At 41.6% G+C, this 17,251-nt stretch overlaps 1 protein-coding gene across 2 annotated transcripts in view; it reads right to left on the reverse strand.

Moving 5' to 3' along the window:
- Positions 1–10,218: 10,218 nt before the first annotated feature.
- Positions 10,219–17,251, reverse strand: part of CYSTM1 (cysteine rich transmembrane module containing 1) — a 113,797-nt gene continuing 106,764 nt past the window's right edge. For both annotated transcript variants that reach the window (XM_077266035.1, XM_077266036.1), the window contains exon 3: positions 10,219–11,062. In XM_077266035.1, coding sequence (XP_077122150.1) covers positions 10,956–11,062 — 107 coding nt within the window. In that variant the 3' untranslated portion in view covers positions 10,219–10,955. The remainder of the gene's footprint in view (positions 11,063–17,251) is intronic.

Consider the following 17,251-nt stretch of genomic DNA (forward strand, 5'->3'; position numbering starts at 1 on the left):
GCATCAGGATTTGGTCAGGATTTTCCATCAGTATTTGTAAGCCAAAACCAGGAGTGGAACAATTAGAGGAAAAGTATAATAGAAACATATGCACCACTTCTGCATTTATCACCCACTCCTGGTTTTGGCTTACAAATTCTGATGAAAAATCCTGACCAAATCCTGATGCAATCCTGAACGTGGACACATACCCTAAAAGTGATGAGCCAAAAATGTCTGTGGATTACATTCTGCAGAGATGATTTGTGGATGGAAAAAGTCGTTATGATGGTGTGAGCCAAATGACCAAATGGAAGCTCGGAAGAAAAGATAAAGTGAATGACTACAGACAGACATCACCTGTAAGTCACTGGATTTTTCTGTACAGCATACATTTATTTTGCCTGCAAAGGTCCTGTGCAGATCTGGTAATTTACCCCTGCATGGTGGTAATATTGGTCTGAGTACAGTAGTTTTCAATATTTTGATATTATTCAGTCATTTTGTAAGGGTAATGTGTGGTCATGGTGAGATGGAATTATTTGTCTCTTGTATAGCAATGGTCTTGGTATACTAGATTTTATTCAGTAAAAGTTTGGTGATAATAGAACAATACGCTATACAGTCAATAAATAATACATTTGTGCCAGTAAATCATTATTTACATTGTATTATCATGCACAAAACTAATCTAAGTTGTCAATGATACATATTTTTAAGCGGTAATTTTATTAAATCAAATTCATTTAAAAACCATACTGCCAATTTTAAGGAAGTGGAACAACCGACATATCACACACCATCACTAGTGTTGATGCACAGCGCCAGATGACAAACAGCTTACTCCCATATTGGGTATTAGTGGGGAGAGTTATTAATCACAATAAATAGGTAAAATGTACACATATTCTAACCCTATATACCACCACTACTTGTCAGTCACATTAGACCATCTCTCCATCTCATAACCCCCATACAGACCACATTAGGCCATAAAAAGTGGGATGGTATAATTACCTTTAATGGATTAAGTCTAAGCTGCTATTGCCACCGGGCTGCGTGCGTCCGCCCCGACGCGCGTTTCGGACTCCTTTCTCAAGGGGCCTACTGTATGCTCAAGTCCCCGTCATTATATATAGCTCCGGGATGCAGCGTGGTACGCCGCAAACCGGATGTACTGTATCCTCCCCCGGATGTGACGCGCACTGTTGCCCGGTCACCAGCGACGCCGGCAGGCGTAGGCCTCATAGCGTGGGCGGAGCCGGGGCGGGCCCCCACCACGTCACCGGATGCCGAGAGCCAGCAAGCGTGGCCAGGAGCGAGCAACATGCACGTGCAGGGGAAGAAACATTGGGACCCAGCATACATATAACAAAACACACTCAAACAACATTTAGATCGCCGTAACTCATATTACTAGATGTCCATCGCCGGGCACCGCTGACATTATAATACACAAACACATATGATACAGATTAAAGATAAAGGTACCAAATAACCTGCTAAATCATTATTACAAACATAACAAACAGATTGACACACAATTATACAGCTGTCAATCTCCAATTAGAATCCATTTCTTGCTTTTTCAATCATTTTTCTTTCATTTTTTCAGATTCATTTTCTGCCACGGCAATTTTCATCAAGTTGACAATCGATGTGAAAAACATAATATCATATGTAAACAATACTCTAAAAGAGAAAATGTAAAAACAATTAAAAACACACAGATGGTGAGAGATACATCTCTAGTAGTGTTGAGCGATACCTTCCGATACTCAAAGGTATCGGATGGTATCGGCCGATATCCGAAAAATATCGGATATCGCCGATACCGATACCCGATACCAATGCAAGTCAATGGGACACAAGTATCGGAAGGTATCCTGGATGGTTCCCAGGGTCTGAAGGAGAGGAAACTCTCCTTCAGGCCCTGGGATCCATATTCATGTAAAAAATAAAGAATTAAAATAAAAAATATGGATATACTCACCCCTCCGGTGGCCCCTGGACCTTACCGATGTAACCGGCAGCCTCCGTTCCTAAGAATGAGGAGTTAAGGACCTTCGATGACGTTGCGGCTTGTGATTGGTCGCGTGACCGCTCATGTGACCGCTCACGCGACCAATCACAAGCCGCGACGTCATCGCAGGTCCTAAACTCACTGCATTCTTAGGAACGGAGGCTGCCGGTTACATCGGTAAGGTCCAGGGGCCGCCGGACGGGTGAGTATATCCATATTTTTTATTTTAATTCTTTATTTTTTACATGAATATGGATCCCAGGGCCTGAAGGAGAGTCTCATCTCCTCCAGACCCTGGGAACCATACACTGGGAACTTCTGATTCCGATATCACAAAAATATCGGAACTCGGTATCGGAATTCCGATACAGCAAATATCGGCCGATACCGATACTTGCGGTATCGGAATGCTCAACACTAATCTCTAGCAATCGATAAGAAATGGGATGGGACTACTAAAATGAAACATAACTAATATTTTCATTGAGTCCAGATGGATATATGGTACCCAAGGTCCATATCCACCTGGACTCAAGTTGGGACAACCTTTTGTTTAAATCACCTCCTCGAATACCAGATCAAGAATATCAATGCCTCGGACTCTAAATAGAGCCCCATCGCAATTGTGATACTGCCTAAAGTGGCGGGGAATCTTTTTAGTGATTGCACATCATCAGCGGTCCCTGCAGCCGCTATGCCTAACACGTGTTCTCTGACACGCACTTAAGTTGCCTACTGGTCATACCAATATAGATCTTACGGCATGGGCAGACACCGTAATAGATCACATCTGCTTATGCAAGTTATCCATTTTTTTTTTATTTTTTTTTATCTTAAACGTCCGAGAGCCATCCTGACTCTCAAAATTATCGCTCCTATCGATATTTGCACAAGCAACCCAGCGACCGCATGAAGAACATCCCTGTCGTGTTGCCATACGATCCAAAAATGTACTCTGGGGCTCACCAGAATAATGGCTGTAAACCAAGTGATCGCGTAGATTTTTTGATCTCCTGGCTGCTATTGCAGCCTTTGCTGGTAAGAATTTAGCAATCACTGGATCAGCCTTCAAAATATGCCACGATTTATCCATGATGTTCCTCATTTGGGTAAACTGTGAGTGGTAATCCGTCACAAATCTAACCATACTCTGGTTTTTGTTGAATTGTTTGGGGCCATATAATAGTGTATTCCTTGACGCATGTTTAGCCCTATTAAAAGCTTTTTTAATCATATGGTTACTATATCCCCGTTCCCGCAGTCGTAATTTTAAGTCTTCCGCCTGAATGAAAAAATCCTCATCTACCGAGCACAATCTACAAAGACGTAGGAATTGCCCGGTAGGGACTGATTGGATCATATGTCCCGGATGGGATGAGGTCGCATGCAGCAGCATGTTAGTGGAGGTTGCTTTGCGAAAAATATTCGTTTGTACTTCTCCCTTTTCGTCCTTCCGTAATAATACATCCAAGAACTCGATGGTCCTCGGATTGTACTTATCCTTGAATAATAATGATTTAAATATAAACATTACGTATGTCATAAAAGCCTCTAGGTCATCCTGCGATCCCTGCCAGATCAACAATATGTCGTCGATGTACCACGTCCATGAAAGGACACAGCACATCGGCGACGATTGATCCGGCAGAGAGGTCTCTCTCCCACAGCCCCAGGAACAGGTTAGAATAAGCAGGGGCAAAAGAAGCCCCCATAGCTGTTCCCTGGAGCCGTAGGAAGAAAGACCCCTTAAAGACAAAAAAGTTATGGGTTAATGTAAACCTGAGTAGTTCAATAATTAATTCCTGGATGTCCATAGGTAAGCTTGACATACTTAGAAATGTCTTAGTGGCTCAGATGCCATCCTCATGCCTAATGCTCGTGTAGAGGGACTTGACATCCCCTGTCACGAGCATCATGTCCTCATCTAGTTGTAAGCCATCCACCCGCTTCAGTAGATCTCCAGTGTCCTTTAAAAATGATGGCAACCCTTCAACTAGTGGCTGTAATTTGGAGTCGATCCACCGATTTACGTGTTCTAGATAATTCCCCCTTCCAGAGATAATCGGGCGTCCAGGGGGAGTCTGCGCGTCCTTATGAATTTTTGGCAACAAATAAAAAGTCGCAATAGTGGGCTCAGATACAATTAGAGCTGTTGCCAACTCCTTGGTTATCACTCCTACCTCCATAGCCTGATTAATAATCAGGTGGAGTTGTGTGGTAAAGGAGGATAATGGGTTGAATGTACGGTAAGTTTCTTGTAACAGATGTTATTGTTGAGTTGTCGAAAAGCCTCTTTCTCATATTTTTTAGGCCAGACAACCACATTACCCCCCTTATCAGCCGGTTTATACACTACATCGGTCAAATTCTGTAGGACGCGCAGACGCCCCCTTTCCTCCCTTGTGAGATTATCTATATCTATATATATATATATACACAACGTGGAATCTCCCTAAATTCTTTAGATACAATCTGCACAAACAGATCTACGTTGGTACACGTTGATAATGGGGGGAATTTTCTAGATTTCTGACGTACTGAAGGTGGAACTTTACCTCCTTCCGGAGTACTTTGCTCGATGGACAATTCCTCCAAGGCGTGCAAGGCTACTTGTTCTTCCTCTGTTGGAAAAAGTTCAGAGAGGTTGCCATCAAAAAAGTGCTTTTTGAAGATCAAAGAGCGGGCAAACAAATGCAAATCCTTGATGGCCAAAAATGCATCGAACGGTGCTGCAGGAGAAACCGACAGGCCCTTCTCAAGAATAGCCAAATCTGTATTAGTGAAGACATGTTTACTTAAATTAATTACCTTATTGGCATACTTAGTGGAGACTGGAGACTGATTTTTACGTCTATACAGATGGTACGAATATTCGCTCTGATCTCGTCTCCCCAATCCGGATCTAGTAATCATAGATGACCCTGAGGCCTCCGATATGTCACTCACAGATGAAATCGATGTTTCAGAAGGGACCCGTCCCAATTGGCGATTCTGAAAATTTGGTTTTAAGCCAAAGATACACTGTCTCATTCTCATAATCGTGTCGATCACGATTCAATTTATTCAGCTGTGTGGACTGAATTTTCTTTACTACCATCTCCAATGCTTTATCAAGCTGACCATGGAACGCATCCAGCCTTTCCGCTGTACCAATAGTTTTCAACTCCTCCATTTTTCTGATGCTCCCATCCAATTGTAGGATTATACTGTTATGCTCACTCAAGATCTGCATCAGTGTCTGCGAACAGCTGCTGCAAGCGTCCTCCCATCGGGACACAAATCCACTATCTTCCACCGGGAACGTGGGGATGACCCTCAGCCCCCTTGGTATCATTTTTCTACTCATATATTTTTCAAGAAATGTGCGGTTCCACCACAGTTTAGTCCGCTTAATAACCATCTGTTGCAAAGTTGAGGTCTAACCTTCCCATCTCCCATCACTCGCCGACTGCACATTTGATCCATCACCCCCAAAAACTTGGTCAATATGCGACAGCCAGTTTTTCTCCCTGGCTTGAAAATCCATGTCAAATACAAAGCCTGTGCAAAACACAGCAAAGATTATCAACCATGGTATAATGTAAATAAGTCCCAATGTTTCTGGTGACGTGGTGGGAGCCCGCCCCGGCTCCGCCCACGCTATGATGCTGACGCCTGCCGGCGTCGCTGGTGACCGGGCAAGTGTGTGTCACATCCGGTTTGTGGCGTACCACGCTGCATCCCGGAGCTATATATAATGACAAGGACTTGAGCATACAGTAGGCCCCTTGAGAAAGGAGTCCGAAACACGCGTCGGGGCGGACACGCAGTCCGGTGGCAATAGCAGCTTAGATGTAATCCATTAAAGGTGATTATACCATCCCACTTTTTATGGCCTAATGTGGTCTGTATGGGGGTTATGAGATGGAGAGATGGTCTAATGTGACTGACAAGTAGTGGTGGTATATAGGGTTAGAATATGTGTACATTTTACCTATTTATTGTGATTAATAACTCTCCTCACTAATACCCAATTTGGGAGTAAGCTGTTTGTCACGTGGCGCTGTGCGTCAACACTAGTGATGGTGTGTGATATGTCGGTTGTTACACTTCCCTAAAATTGGCAGTATGGTTTTTAAATGAATTTGATTTAATAAAATTATGGTTTTTATATAAATATTATTGCTTTTGATCATTGTTTATTTGTGGTTTTATGTAGTAGCTGGTGATGGACTATAGCAATCCTATTGAGAGCATGGTTACAAATTATGACTTATTTACATTATACCATGGTTGACTGTCATATACAGTCATGGCCAAAAGTATTCACACCCCTGCAATTCTGTCAGATAATACTCAGTTTCTTCTTGAAAATGATTGCAAACACAAATTCTTTGGTATTATTATCTTCATTTAATTTGTCTTAAATGAAAAAACACAAAAGAGAATGAAGCAAAAAGCAAAACATTTGATCATTTCACACAAAACTCCAAAAATGGGCCAGACAAAAGTATTGGCACCCTCGGCCTAATACTTGGTTGCACAACCTTTAGCCAAAATAACTGCGACCAACCGCTTCTGGTAACCATCAATGAGTTTCTTACAATGCTCTGCTGGAATTTTAGACCATTCTTCTTTGGCAAACTGCTCCAGGTCCCTGATATTTGAAGGGTGCCTTCTCCAAACTGCCATTTTTAGATCTCTCCACAGGTGTTCTATGGGATTCAGGTGTGGACTCATTGCTGGCCACCTTAGAAGTCTCCCATGCTTTCTCTCAAACCATTTTCTAGTGCTTTTTGAAGTGTGGTTTGGGTCATCGTCCAGCTGGAAGACCCATGACCTCTGAGGGAGACCCAGCTTTCTCACACTGGGCCCTACATTATGCTGCAAAATTTGTTGGTAGTCTTCAGACTTCATAATGCCATGCACACGGTCAAGCAGTCCAGTGCCAGAGGCAGCAAAGCAACCCCAAAACATCAGGGAACCTCCGCCATGTTTGACTGTAGGGACAGTGTTCTTTTCTTTGAATTCCTCTTTTTTTCTCCTGTAAACTCTATGTTGATGCCTTTGCCCAAAAAGCTCTACTTTTGTCTCATCTGACCAGAGAACATTCTTCCAAAACGTTTTAGGCTTTTTCAGGTAAGTTTTGGCAAACTCCAGCCTGGCTTTTTTATGTCGGGGTAAGAAGTGGGGACTTCCTGGGTCTCCTACCATACAGTCCCTTTTCATTCAGACGCCGATGGATAGTAAGGGTTGACACTGTTGTACCCTCGAACTGCAGGGCATCTTGAACTTGTTTGGATGTTAGTCGAGGTTCTTTATCCAACATCCGCACAGTCTTGTGTTAAAATGTCTTGTAAATTTTTCTTTTCCGTCCACATCTAGGGAGGTTAGCCACAGTGCCATGGGCTTTAAACTTCTTCATGACACTGCGCACGGTAGACACAGGAACATTCAGGTCTTTGGAGATGGACTTGTAGCCTTGAGATTGCTCCACACAATTTGGTTTCTCAAGTCCTCAGACAGTTCTTTGGTCTTCTTTCTTTTCTCCATGCTCAATGTGGTGCACACAAGGACAAAGGACAGAGGTTGAGTCAACTTTAATCCATGTCAACTGGCTGCAAGTGTGATTTAGGTATTGCCAACACCTGTTAGGTGCCACAGGTAAGTTACAGATGCTGTTAATTACACAAATTAGAGAAGCATCACATGATTTTTCGAACAGTGCCAATACTTTTGTCCACCCCCTTTAGGTTTGGTGTAGAATTATATCCAATTTGGCCTTAGAAGAATTCTTTTTGTGTTTTTTCATTTAAGACAAATTAAATGAAGATAATAATACCAAAGAATTTGTGTTTGCAATCATTTTCAGGAAGAAACTGAGTATTATCTGACAGAATTGCAGGGGTGTGAATACTTTTGGCCATGACTGTATATGTATTGATATTTTTAAGCGGGTAAGAACACATCTTTTAGACTTTAGGAACATCCAAGACGCTGATGTCAGTGTTGGGGCCAAGGCTCCTAAACTCCCTAGGACACCAATTACTGGACGTCCCTGGTATTCTCCTTATAGGGCATCTGTCAGTAAGAGTAACACTCCTAAGCAGAGTTTCTGGGCATGTAGGCCACAGAAAGATGAATAAAATCATACTTTCAGATCTGCAACCAGATGTCTTATTCCCAAGAAATTGATGTTTCTCTTCATATGTAAATGATCTGTTAAGATATATGGGTCAGACACTGCCTCATTTTAAAGGAAAAGGGGCATTACCAGTGTGAGACATGTAATGATTGCCATTCTGCTCTCCTTTTATATAAAATAAGCTCTGTCTTTGGAAAAAGATATCAGATTGTCGATATCAAGATATTATTTTAGTCAACTTTCTTTGATCTACATGCAGAGGCTGAGGAGGGTTGGTCCTATTGACCAGGGCTGGACTGGGACTAAAATTCAGCCCTGGCATTTGAAGTTACACAGGCCCACTTGTCACATGGTGACTGTATAATATCTTTGTACACTTGTAGGCAGGGCTTGTTTTAGGCAAAGTGGGGCCCTAGGCAAAGTTTAAAATACTTTAACATATTGCAGATCACACAGAAGCATTTCGGTTGTATTTACATGCGCTGAGTTCAGGCCGCTAAATGAGTTTGATCGACAGTACTGAAGTTGTTCAACACTTGTTTCCCATCCTCTTTCCACCAGCTGAGGAATAATGATGGGACAGAACGATCACTAACAGATCACCATACAGTATCATGTTATCAGCAGCACATCTACAGTTTACGCTGGCGATGTGCTGCTGCGAACAATGATTTTTGTTCCAGCAAAAACAATCTGAATATGCAGCATTTTACTTGATTAGTAAAATACACCCCATAGTCCTCTATATATTATAATGTGTACCACAGTCCTCCACATAGTATAATACACTCCATAAAGCCCTCCATATATTAACATACACTGCTCAGTCCTCCATATAGCATAATACACTCCTCATAGTCCTCCATATAGCATAATACACTCAATAATACACTCCTCATAGTGCTCCATATAGTATAATGCACCGCCATAGTCATCCATGTAGTACAATTCACTTTCCATAGTATAATGCACCCCATAGTTCTTCAAATAGTATAACGTAATCCCCATAGTCCTCAATACAGTATAATAGCATAATGCAGCCTCCACCCTACAGAATATAATGCAGCCACTCCATAGAATATAATACAACCCACCTCCCCATAATATATAATGTAGCCCATAGAATATAATGCAGCCCCCATAGTATATAACACAGCCTCCCCATAGAATATAATATACCCCAACAATAGCATATAACAGCCACATAGTATATAACACGGTCTCCCCCATAGAACATAATATACCCCCCATAGTATACAGCACAACCCGCATAGCAGATAACACAGCCCATGTAGCAATATACAGCACAGCCCATGTAGCAGTATACAGCACAGCCCACTTTGCAGTATACAGCACTGCCTACACAGTAGTATACAGCACAGCCCACAAAGTAGTATACTGCACAGCCCACACAGTAGTATACAGCACTCTCCACACAGTAGTATACAGCAGAGACCACATAGTAGTATACAGCACTGCCTACATAGTAGTATACAGCACTGCCTACATAGTAGTATACAGCACTGCCCACATAGTAGTATACAGCAGAGCCCACATCTCTCCTCCCCCCCTAATGGCCCCACAGTCCAGTAAAAAACAAACAAACAAAAAAAAAAACACAAGCTCCTCACCTTTCCTCGTGTCCGCGCTGCCTCCTGCTCCTGTGTCGGCAGCTGCCGCTGCACTGCCTGGGACACAGTGAGTGTGCGCGCACCCGCAGTGTCAGAGGCAGAGCGGGGAATGATGGGAGAGGGAGCGTCAGGTGACGCTCTCTCCTCCATCATTGCATTCAACTGTACTGGCGTCCTAGACGCCGGTATAGTTGAATGCGGCGGCGCTGGGGGAGGAAAGGGTGAGTTGGCGTGCAGCGGCCCACTACTGGCACCGGCCCTTCTGGCATTTGCCAGAACTGCCCGATGGCCAGTCTGACCCTGCTATTGACAGATTACTTTTAAACTGCACAGCTTCTACACCCAATTCAGTCCCGACCTTAACCATTACACTGCACTGATTAATTAGCCCATGAAGTTTGTCGTTTAAGCAAGGCTTCTGGGTATGGAGAAGAAAAAAAAAAAAAAAAAGACACCTAGGATGTATTTTGGAATAAACCTGAATATTTTTATTTTTTCCAACATTAGGCAGGGACATATTTGTAAATGTAAATAGATCATCTTTTGGTACAGTTGTTTTGAATTTCATACAAGAAAAAAAACTGGATTTTCCGTGCAATCATTCTTTAATAGTTGCATAGTAACAATATTGTTTGCCTGAGACACAGGATTTAACACATTTCTACTAAAATTATCTGCATGTGTTAAAAGAATGGAAGAACCCAAGAGGTAAAACTGCATAACAAATATTCATTCTTTGGTGTTCCTTCAATTCTTGTTTCAAGTACCATCCCTCTTGGGCACAACAAGGGGTGTTACAAATGTTTCTTTCATTCACCAGCAATAACATATAAAATGCAAAGCATACATGCAGTAGTATCAAGCCTCTGATCCATCCTTTACTGGTTTACGATGCTGATGTTTGATTCACATACCTTGGTCATTTTGAATAGTAGGCAATACAAGAAACGGATACAGAATCATGAGCTGAAAAAATCCCCAAGACATAACCCCACAGAAAGTGCAATGTTTAATCATCAAGGATCATCATATTGCCCAGGAGATGTGGCAGTTGTGTGCACTTAAAGTCATTATTAATAGTAATAGCAAAATAAATTAGATTTATATAATGCATGTAATTTCTTAACGGATGTATTGGAAAAAAAAGTCAAGATGTAAAACAAAGCATACGATTCTGCGTTCTGGCCTATTCTTTTTTTTATGTTAACATGTCACAAAGGCAGCAACAACAAAGGGCAGTCCAGCAAGCAGTTAAGCAGGCGCCTTCTCCAGAATCGTCCCTTCTTCTCTCTTCAACAACATATACTAAGAAAAGAAAATGAAGCAACAGTTAGTTCAGTTTCTAAAAGCCAGGAAGTTTTAATGTGCCGTATTTAATTTCATTGAGCTGAAGTGTTTCAATTATTTGTAATGACAAGAAAACAAAATCATAATTATAATAATTGCCAAAATAAAATGTAAATTTTCAACAAAAAATTAGCATTATACAAAATGTATATCAAGCACATACATATGCATCCCATCATTTATAATGCATTCCGCAATTTTTGTGCACATGATGCTTTTTTGTCCACGAAAAAAAACGCATCGTGGTAAAAAACGCAGCATGTTCATTAATGTCTAAGGCTAGGTTCGCACTTGCGTACCGGGGCTTTGCGGACGGCTGCGTACTTCCTCCCTCAAGCTCCACCCACTTCAGCACTTCTGCCATTTAGGTCCGCCTACTTCTGCATGCGTCCTGCGTACCAATCTTTAACATTGGGTACGCAGGACATGCGGATGCGTCGTTTTAACACACCCGCCGACTGCACGGGAATGCAACAAAGGAATTATTGTTGGTAAGAGACAGGTTTGCAAGCTCCTATTTTATTATACACTATGTGCAAAGTGCAGTAAAAAAAAATAAAAAAGGTAATATAAAATGTTTTATACGTAAAAGTATATATGTGCCTTCAGTCAGACTGATGATTTACTGTAACCTAACAAAAATAAAACCTAAACAAAACAAATTGGCCAAACACTATATTGTCTCCTAAAGTTAGTACCTATTGCAAGCAAAAGAAAAGAAATATGAGATACAGATGACACTACACATTAGTAAACAATGAGTCTAATTCATCAAGAATTCTGGAGTGGAAATGCTACAAAATATGTTTCCAACTCTAAGTTGCGCAAACATTTTGCAACCTATGACATTTTGACGCGAGTCCTGACCAGCTCTACTATCTTTTAGAAAATTGGGCGCAGCTCAGGTGTATCTAGGTATTGCAAGGCACACCCAACAAATTCATGATCGTAAATTCCACAAAATGGCAGAACTGCTGTTTAACCTGACCAGTAATACGACTTAAAAACAGACCTACGATATAAGAGAACAGCATCTACCAGTGGGTGATAATCCCGGAGTTATCAGCTGTACACTATAGCTGACAACTCACTGCATCAGCCAAAATCAGGGTTGGCACCGACCATGGCCGTTTAACCCCTTAAAGGGAACCTGTCAGCAGGATTGTGCTCAGTAACCTACAGACAGTGTCAGGTCAGTGCTGTTATACTGATGATATCTTGGTTGATAAAATCCGTCTTGTGGTTGTTGCTTAATCTCTATTTTCAGCTTTGAGTTAATGATATACTCGTGCTCCGGGGCGGCCTGTGGGGGTCTTCATGTGGTGCTCTGATTAGTTATTTATACTAAAGCCTGCTGACAGGTCACTGATCACCAAGTGTCCTGCCCCCTATTTTAGAAAATTAATATTATATATACACATATTGAAAAATAAAAAAAACCCTTCTGCAGGAGGGCTCCAGTTGTGGCACCTGCGCTGCAGCATAACCTATGTACTGTGTATAATCGCCAATAGCTGCTATTGCGCAGGCGCCAGCCTGCTAGAGAAGAAAAAAAATCCTCCTCCAAGATGGCGCCGTCATCATATGCCATCAGTAGGAATACCTAGTCAGAGCACCACATGAAGATTCCCCCCCACAGGCCGCCCCGAAGCACGAGCATATCATTAACTCAAAACTGAAAATAAAGATTAAACAGCAACCACAAGATGGATTTCATCACCCAGGTGTCATTTTAATCAGTATAACGGCGCCGACCTGACACTGTCTGTAGGTTACTATGCACAATCCTGGTGACAGGAAATACTGCTGGAAATAGTGACTACAGCATCTAGATCAGTGTTTCCCAAACTCCCGTCCTCATGGACCCCACATGTCATGTTTTCAGGATTTCCATAGTGTTGCACAGGTGAGACAATTCCTGATGCCTTGATGATACTTCCTCTACTTGAGCAATACTAAGGAAATCCTGAAAACATGACTCGTGGGGTCCGAGAGAACTGGAGTTTGGGAAACACTGATCTAGATGGTTAACAGAGTGTGTGGGCTCTCACTTTAACCCCATCAGCACCCTGAGATCTTGATCGTGTGGTCTTGATGTTTGCGATGGCAATTCATGGTCAAATAACGGCCTTAAAAGTCTTCCAGCTACAGTGGCCTATTCAGAAGTTAGAAACATTTAGGTGGAATAAATACATTTTTCATTCCTGTCATGTCACTTTGCACTAATTCCTGAAAAGCACCTGAAGGGTTAATAAACTACCTGAAAGAAATTTTGAATACTTTGAGAGGTGCTGTGTTTAAAATGGTATCACTTTTGCCACTTTTTCCAATACATAGAACCCCCAAAGTCATTTCAAAAACTGAATTGGTCCCTAAAAAAATAAGTTTTGCAAATTTCCTTGTAAAAAATGAAAAATTATTGATACATTTTTAAACATTTTAAAATGTTAAAATAAAACAACATTTTTAAAATAGTGTTGATGTAAAGTAGACATGAGGGAAATGTTATGTATTAATGTTTTTGTGTGGTATGACTATCTGAATTAAAGGGACAATAATTCAAAGTTTGAAAATTGCCACTTACAAACAGCTCATCCTGCAAAAGACAACTCACACGGTTATGGTGGAAGATTAGTAAGAGCCATGTCTCTTGGAATAGAACAATAAAAAAATGCTTTGTTACACTGTTGAGGGTGTTAATGTGATCAGCAAACATGCACATTACACAAGAAAAAAAAAAGAATGAAACACCAAACAAACATGACATCAGTGACCGTTTACATATAGCACAAAGTACTGCATTGACTGCATCTAGTATCCTCCTAACCCCCTGCCTTATACCTGCCTAGTCTTGTTTTGCAACATTCCAACTTTGTATCTAAACTGCTTCCTGCAGTGTTGGGACTTCTGTTTACTGTACCATAAGGCTGCAGGTCATGATAATTGCAGAGAGTTTGTGATTCAGCACCAGATGAATAAAATACATAGGATGCACTACACGCACTTTAAAGAAGAAAATGTCTGAACATACATCATTTCCACATTCCACACAAACCAACTGATCATCCTTGGGTCTATCGAAGCATTTTTTGGAGGATTATCAGGGTAGCTATACCTTCCTCAAGGTAAAAGGCATAGATGAGTTTTTGTCACGATCTTCACTGCTTTGAAGATCCAGTGGAAAAGCCAAACTTCACCTGCCAGAAATGCAAGCTTGTGTCCCTGTTGGAAGGATGATGATGAAATACATCAAGATAAGACTTTGCCCACAAAGAACAATCTTTTAAGCAATAAAGAGTCCTCTTAGATGGAGAAAGAAAAATGTTGTGAAGATTAAACAAAGAGTGGGGGTCATGGGTGATTCTCTATTGAGATGAAGAGAGGCAGCTATCTGCAGACCGAATAGAACCTCAGAGAAAAATGCTATCTTCCAGGTGCAAAAATCAAAGATATGTGACAGGATATCAGGAATCCTCAGGCCTACAGATCATTACCCTAATACATGTTGGGACAAAGGACACTGCAAGAAAGGACCTGGAAACCATCTGAAGTGGCTCTGAAGACTTCGGCAAGGAAGTGAAAGAACTGGGAGCGCAGGTGGTCTTTCTCATCCATTCTCCCAGGATATAGTAATGGAACAAGGAGGTGGAACAAAAAATTCTATAGGTAATAAACTGGCTAAGTCGATGGTGTAGTCAGCAAGGATTTGGATTTCTGTATCGCGGAGCGAATTTCCTATACGATTGACTACTTGCTAGAGATAAGCAGAACCTTACAAATATGGGAAAACACATATTTGAATGTCACTTTGCTACACTCATCAGGAGAGCTTTAAACTAGAACATTGTGGGAAGTGAAGAAAAAGGCCAAGTAATACAGTGAACAAATACTATTGAGAACTATGCTATTAGAAGTGGAAATAAAGAACAACGTAAAAAAAAAAAATCAGAATAATAAGAATATTGGAGAAACTGATCACAAACTAAAGTGTTTTTATACAAATGCACAGAACACGGGCAACAAATAAGGAGAATTGGAACTATTAACACAGGAAAATAAATACAGTTATATGAAAAAGTTTGGGCACCCCTATTAATCTTAAGCTTAATGTTTTATAAAAATTGTTATTTCAGTTTCATATATCTAATAACTATTGGACACAGTGATGTTTCTGCCTTGAAATGAGGTTTATTGTACTAACAGAAAATGTGCAATCTGCATTCAAACAAAATTTGACAGGTGCATAAGTATGGGCACCCTTATCATTTTCTTGTTTTAAATACTCCTACCTACTTTTTACTGACTTAGGCCTGGGTCACACTAGACCGTAATACGGACGAGTGCTATGCGATAAAAAAATCGCATAGCTCTCGGCCCAATGTTAATCTATGGTCCAGCTCCCATCATCCGATATTTTCTCCACCGTATTTCGGATCCGAGGGAACTCGCAGCATGCTGCGATTGTCAGCGTATCTCGGCCGAGACTCGCCAATGCAAGTCTATGGGTGCGAGAAAAAATCGGATTACACACGGAGCATGCGTGTGCATTGCGAGAAATACGCAGCGGTGTTCTATAGAAAAGCCGGTAATTCAATTGCCGGCTTCTCATTTCTCCTTCACAAACCCGACAGGATATGAGACATGGTTTACATACAGTAAACCATCTCATATCCCCCTTTTTTTTGCATATTCCACACTACTAATGTTAGTAGTGTGTATGTGCAAAATTTGGCCGCTGTAGCTGCTCAAATAAAGGGTTAAATGGCGGAAAAAATTGGCGTGGGCTCCCGCGCAATTTTCCCCGTCAGAGTAGTAAAGCCAGTGACTGACGGCAGATATTAATAGCCAGGAGAGGGTCCATGGTTATTGTCCCCCCCGTGGCTACAAACATCTGCCCCCAGCCACCCCAGAAAAGGCACATCTGGAAGATGCGCCTATTCTGGCACTTGGCCACTCTTCCCACTCCCTGTAGCGCTGGGATATGAAGTAATGAAGGGTTAATGCCACCTTGCTATTGTAAGGTGACATTAAGCCAGATTAATAATGGAGAGGCGTCAATTATGACACCTATCCATTATTAATCCAATTGTCTGAAAGGGTTAAAAAAAACACACACATTCAAAATGATTTTAATGAAATAAACACACAGGTTGTTTTATTATTTAATTGTTCTATCAATCCATCAGAACACCCTCGCTTGGCAAAATAATTAACCCACAAGATACATACCTTCCGATGATCTTTCACGTCCGAGGTAATCCATCTGAAGGGGTTAATTATTTTACAGCCATGAGCTGCGCTAAACATTGCTCGTGGTTGTAATCCCCGGGTAATGAAAGGAAATCTGAGTGATCTGTACTTACTTTGAGTTGCGGTGAGGCGCCCTCTGGTGGATGAACTCATATGAACTCGAGCGTGGGAACTTTTCCAAGGCTCCAGTTCATGAGAACATCCACCAGAGGGCGCCTCACCGCAACTCAATGTAAGTACAGATCACTCAGATTTCCTTTCATTACCCGGGGATTACAACCACGAGCAATGTTTAGCGCAGCTCATGGCTGTAAAATAATTAACCCCTTCAGATGGATTACCTCGGACGTGAAAGATCATCGGAAGGTATGTATCTTGTGGGTTAATTATTTTGCCAAGCGAGGGTGTTCTGATGGATTGAGAGAACAATAAAATAATAAAACAACCTGTGTGTTTATTTCATTAAAATCATTTTGAATAATGTGTGTGTGTGTTTTTTAACCCTTTCAGACAATTGGATTAAGAATGGATAGGTGTCATAATTGACGCCTCTCCATTATTAATCTGGCTTAATGTCACCTTACAATAGCAAGGTGGCATTAACCCTTCATTACCCCATATCCCACCTCTACAGGGAGTGGGAAGAGAGTGGCCAAGTGCCAGAATAGGCGCATCTTCCAGATGTGCCTTTTCTGGGGTGGCTGGGGGCAGATGTTTTTAGCCACGGGGGGGCCAATAACCATGGACCCTCTCTAGGCTATTAATATCTGCCCTCAGTCACTGGCTTTACCACTCTGGCGGAGAAAATTGCGCGGGAGCCCACGCCAATTTTTTCCGCCATTTAACCCTTTATTTGAGCAGCTACAGTGGCCAAATTTTGCACATACACACTACTAA

The sequence above is a fragment of the Ranitomeya variabilis genome, chromosome 5 (assembly GCF_051348905.1).
Source record: "Ranitomeya variabilis isolate aRanVar5 chromosome 5, aRanVar5.hap1, whole genome shotgun sequence".
Lineage (NCBI taxonomy): Eukaryota > Metazoa > Chordata > Amphibia > Anura > Dendrobatidae > Ranitomeya > Ranitomeya variabilis.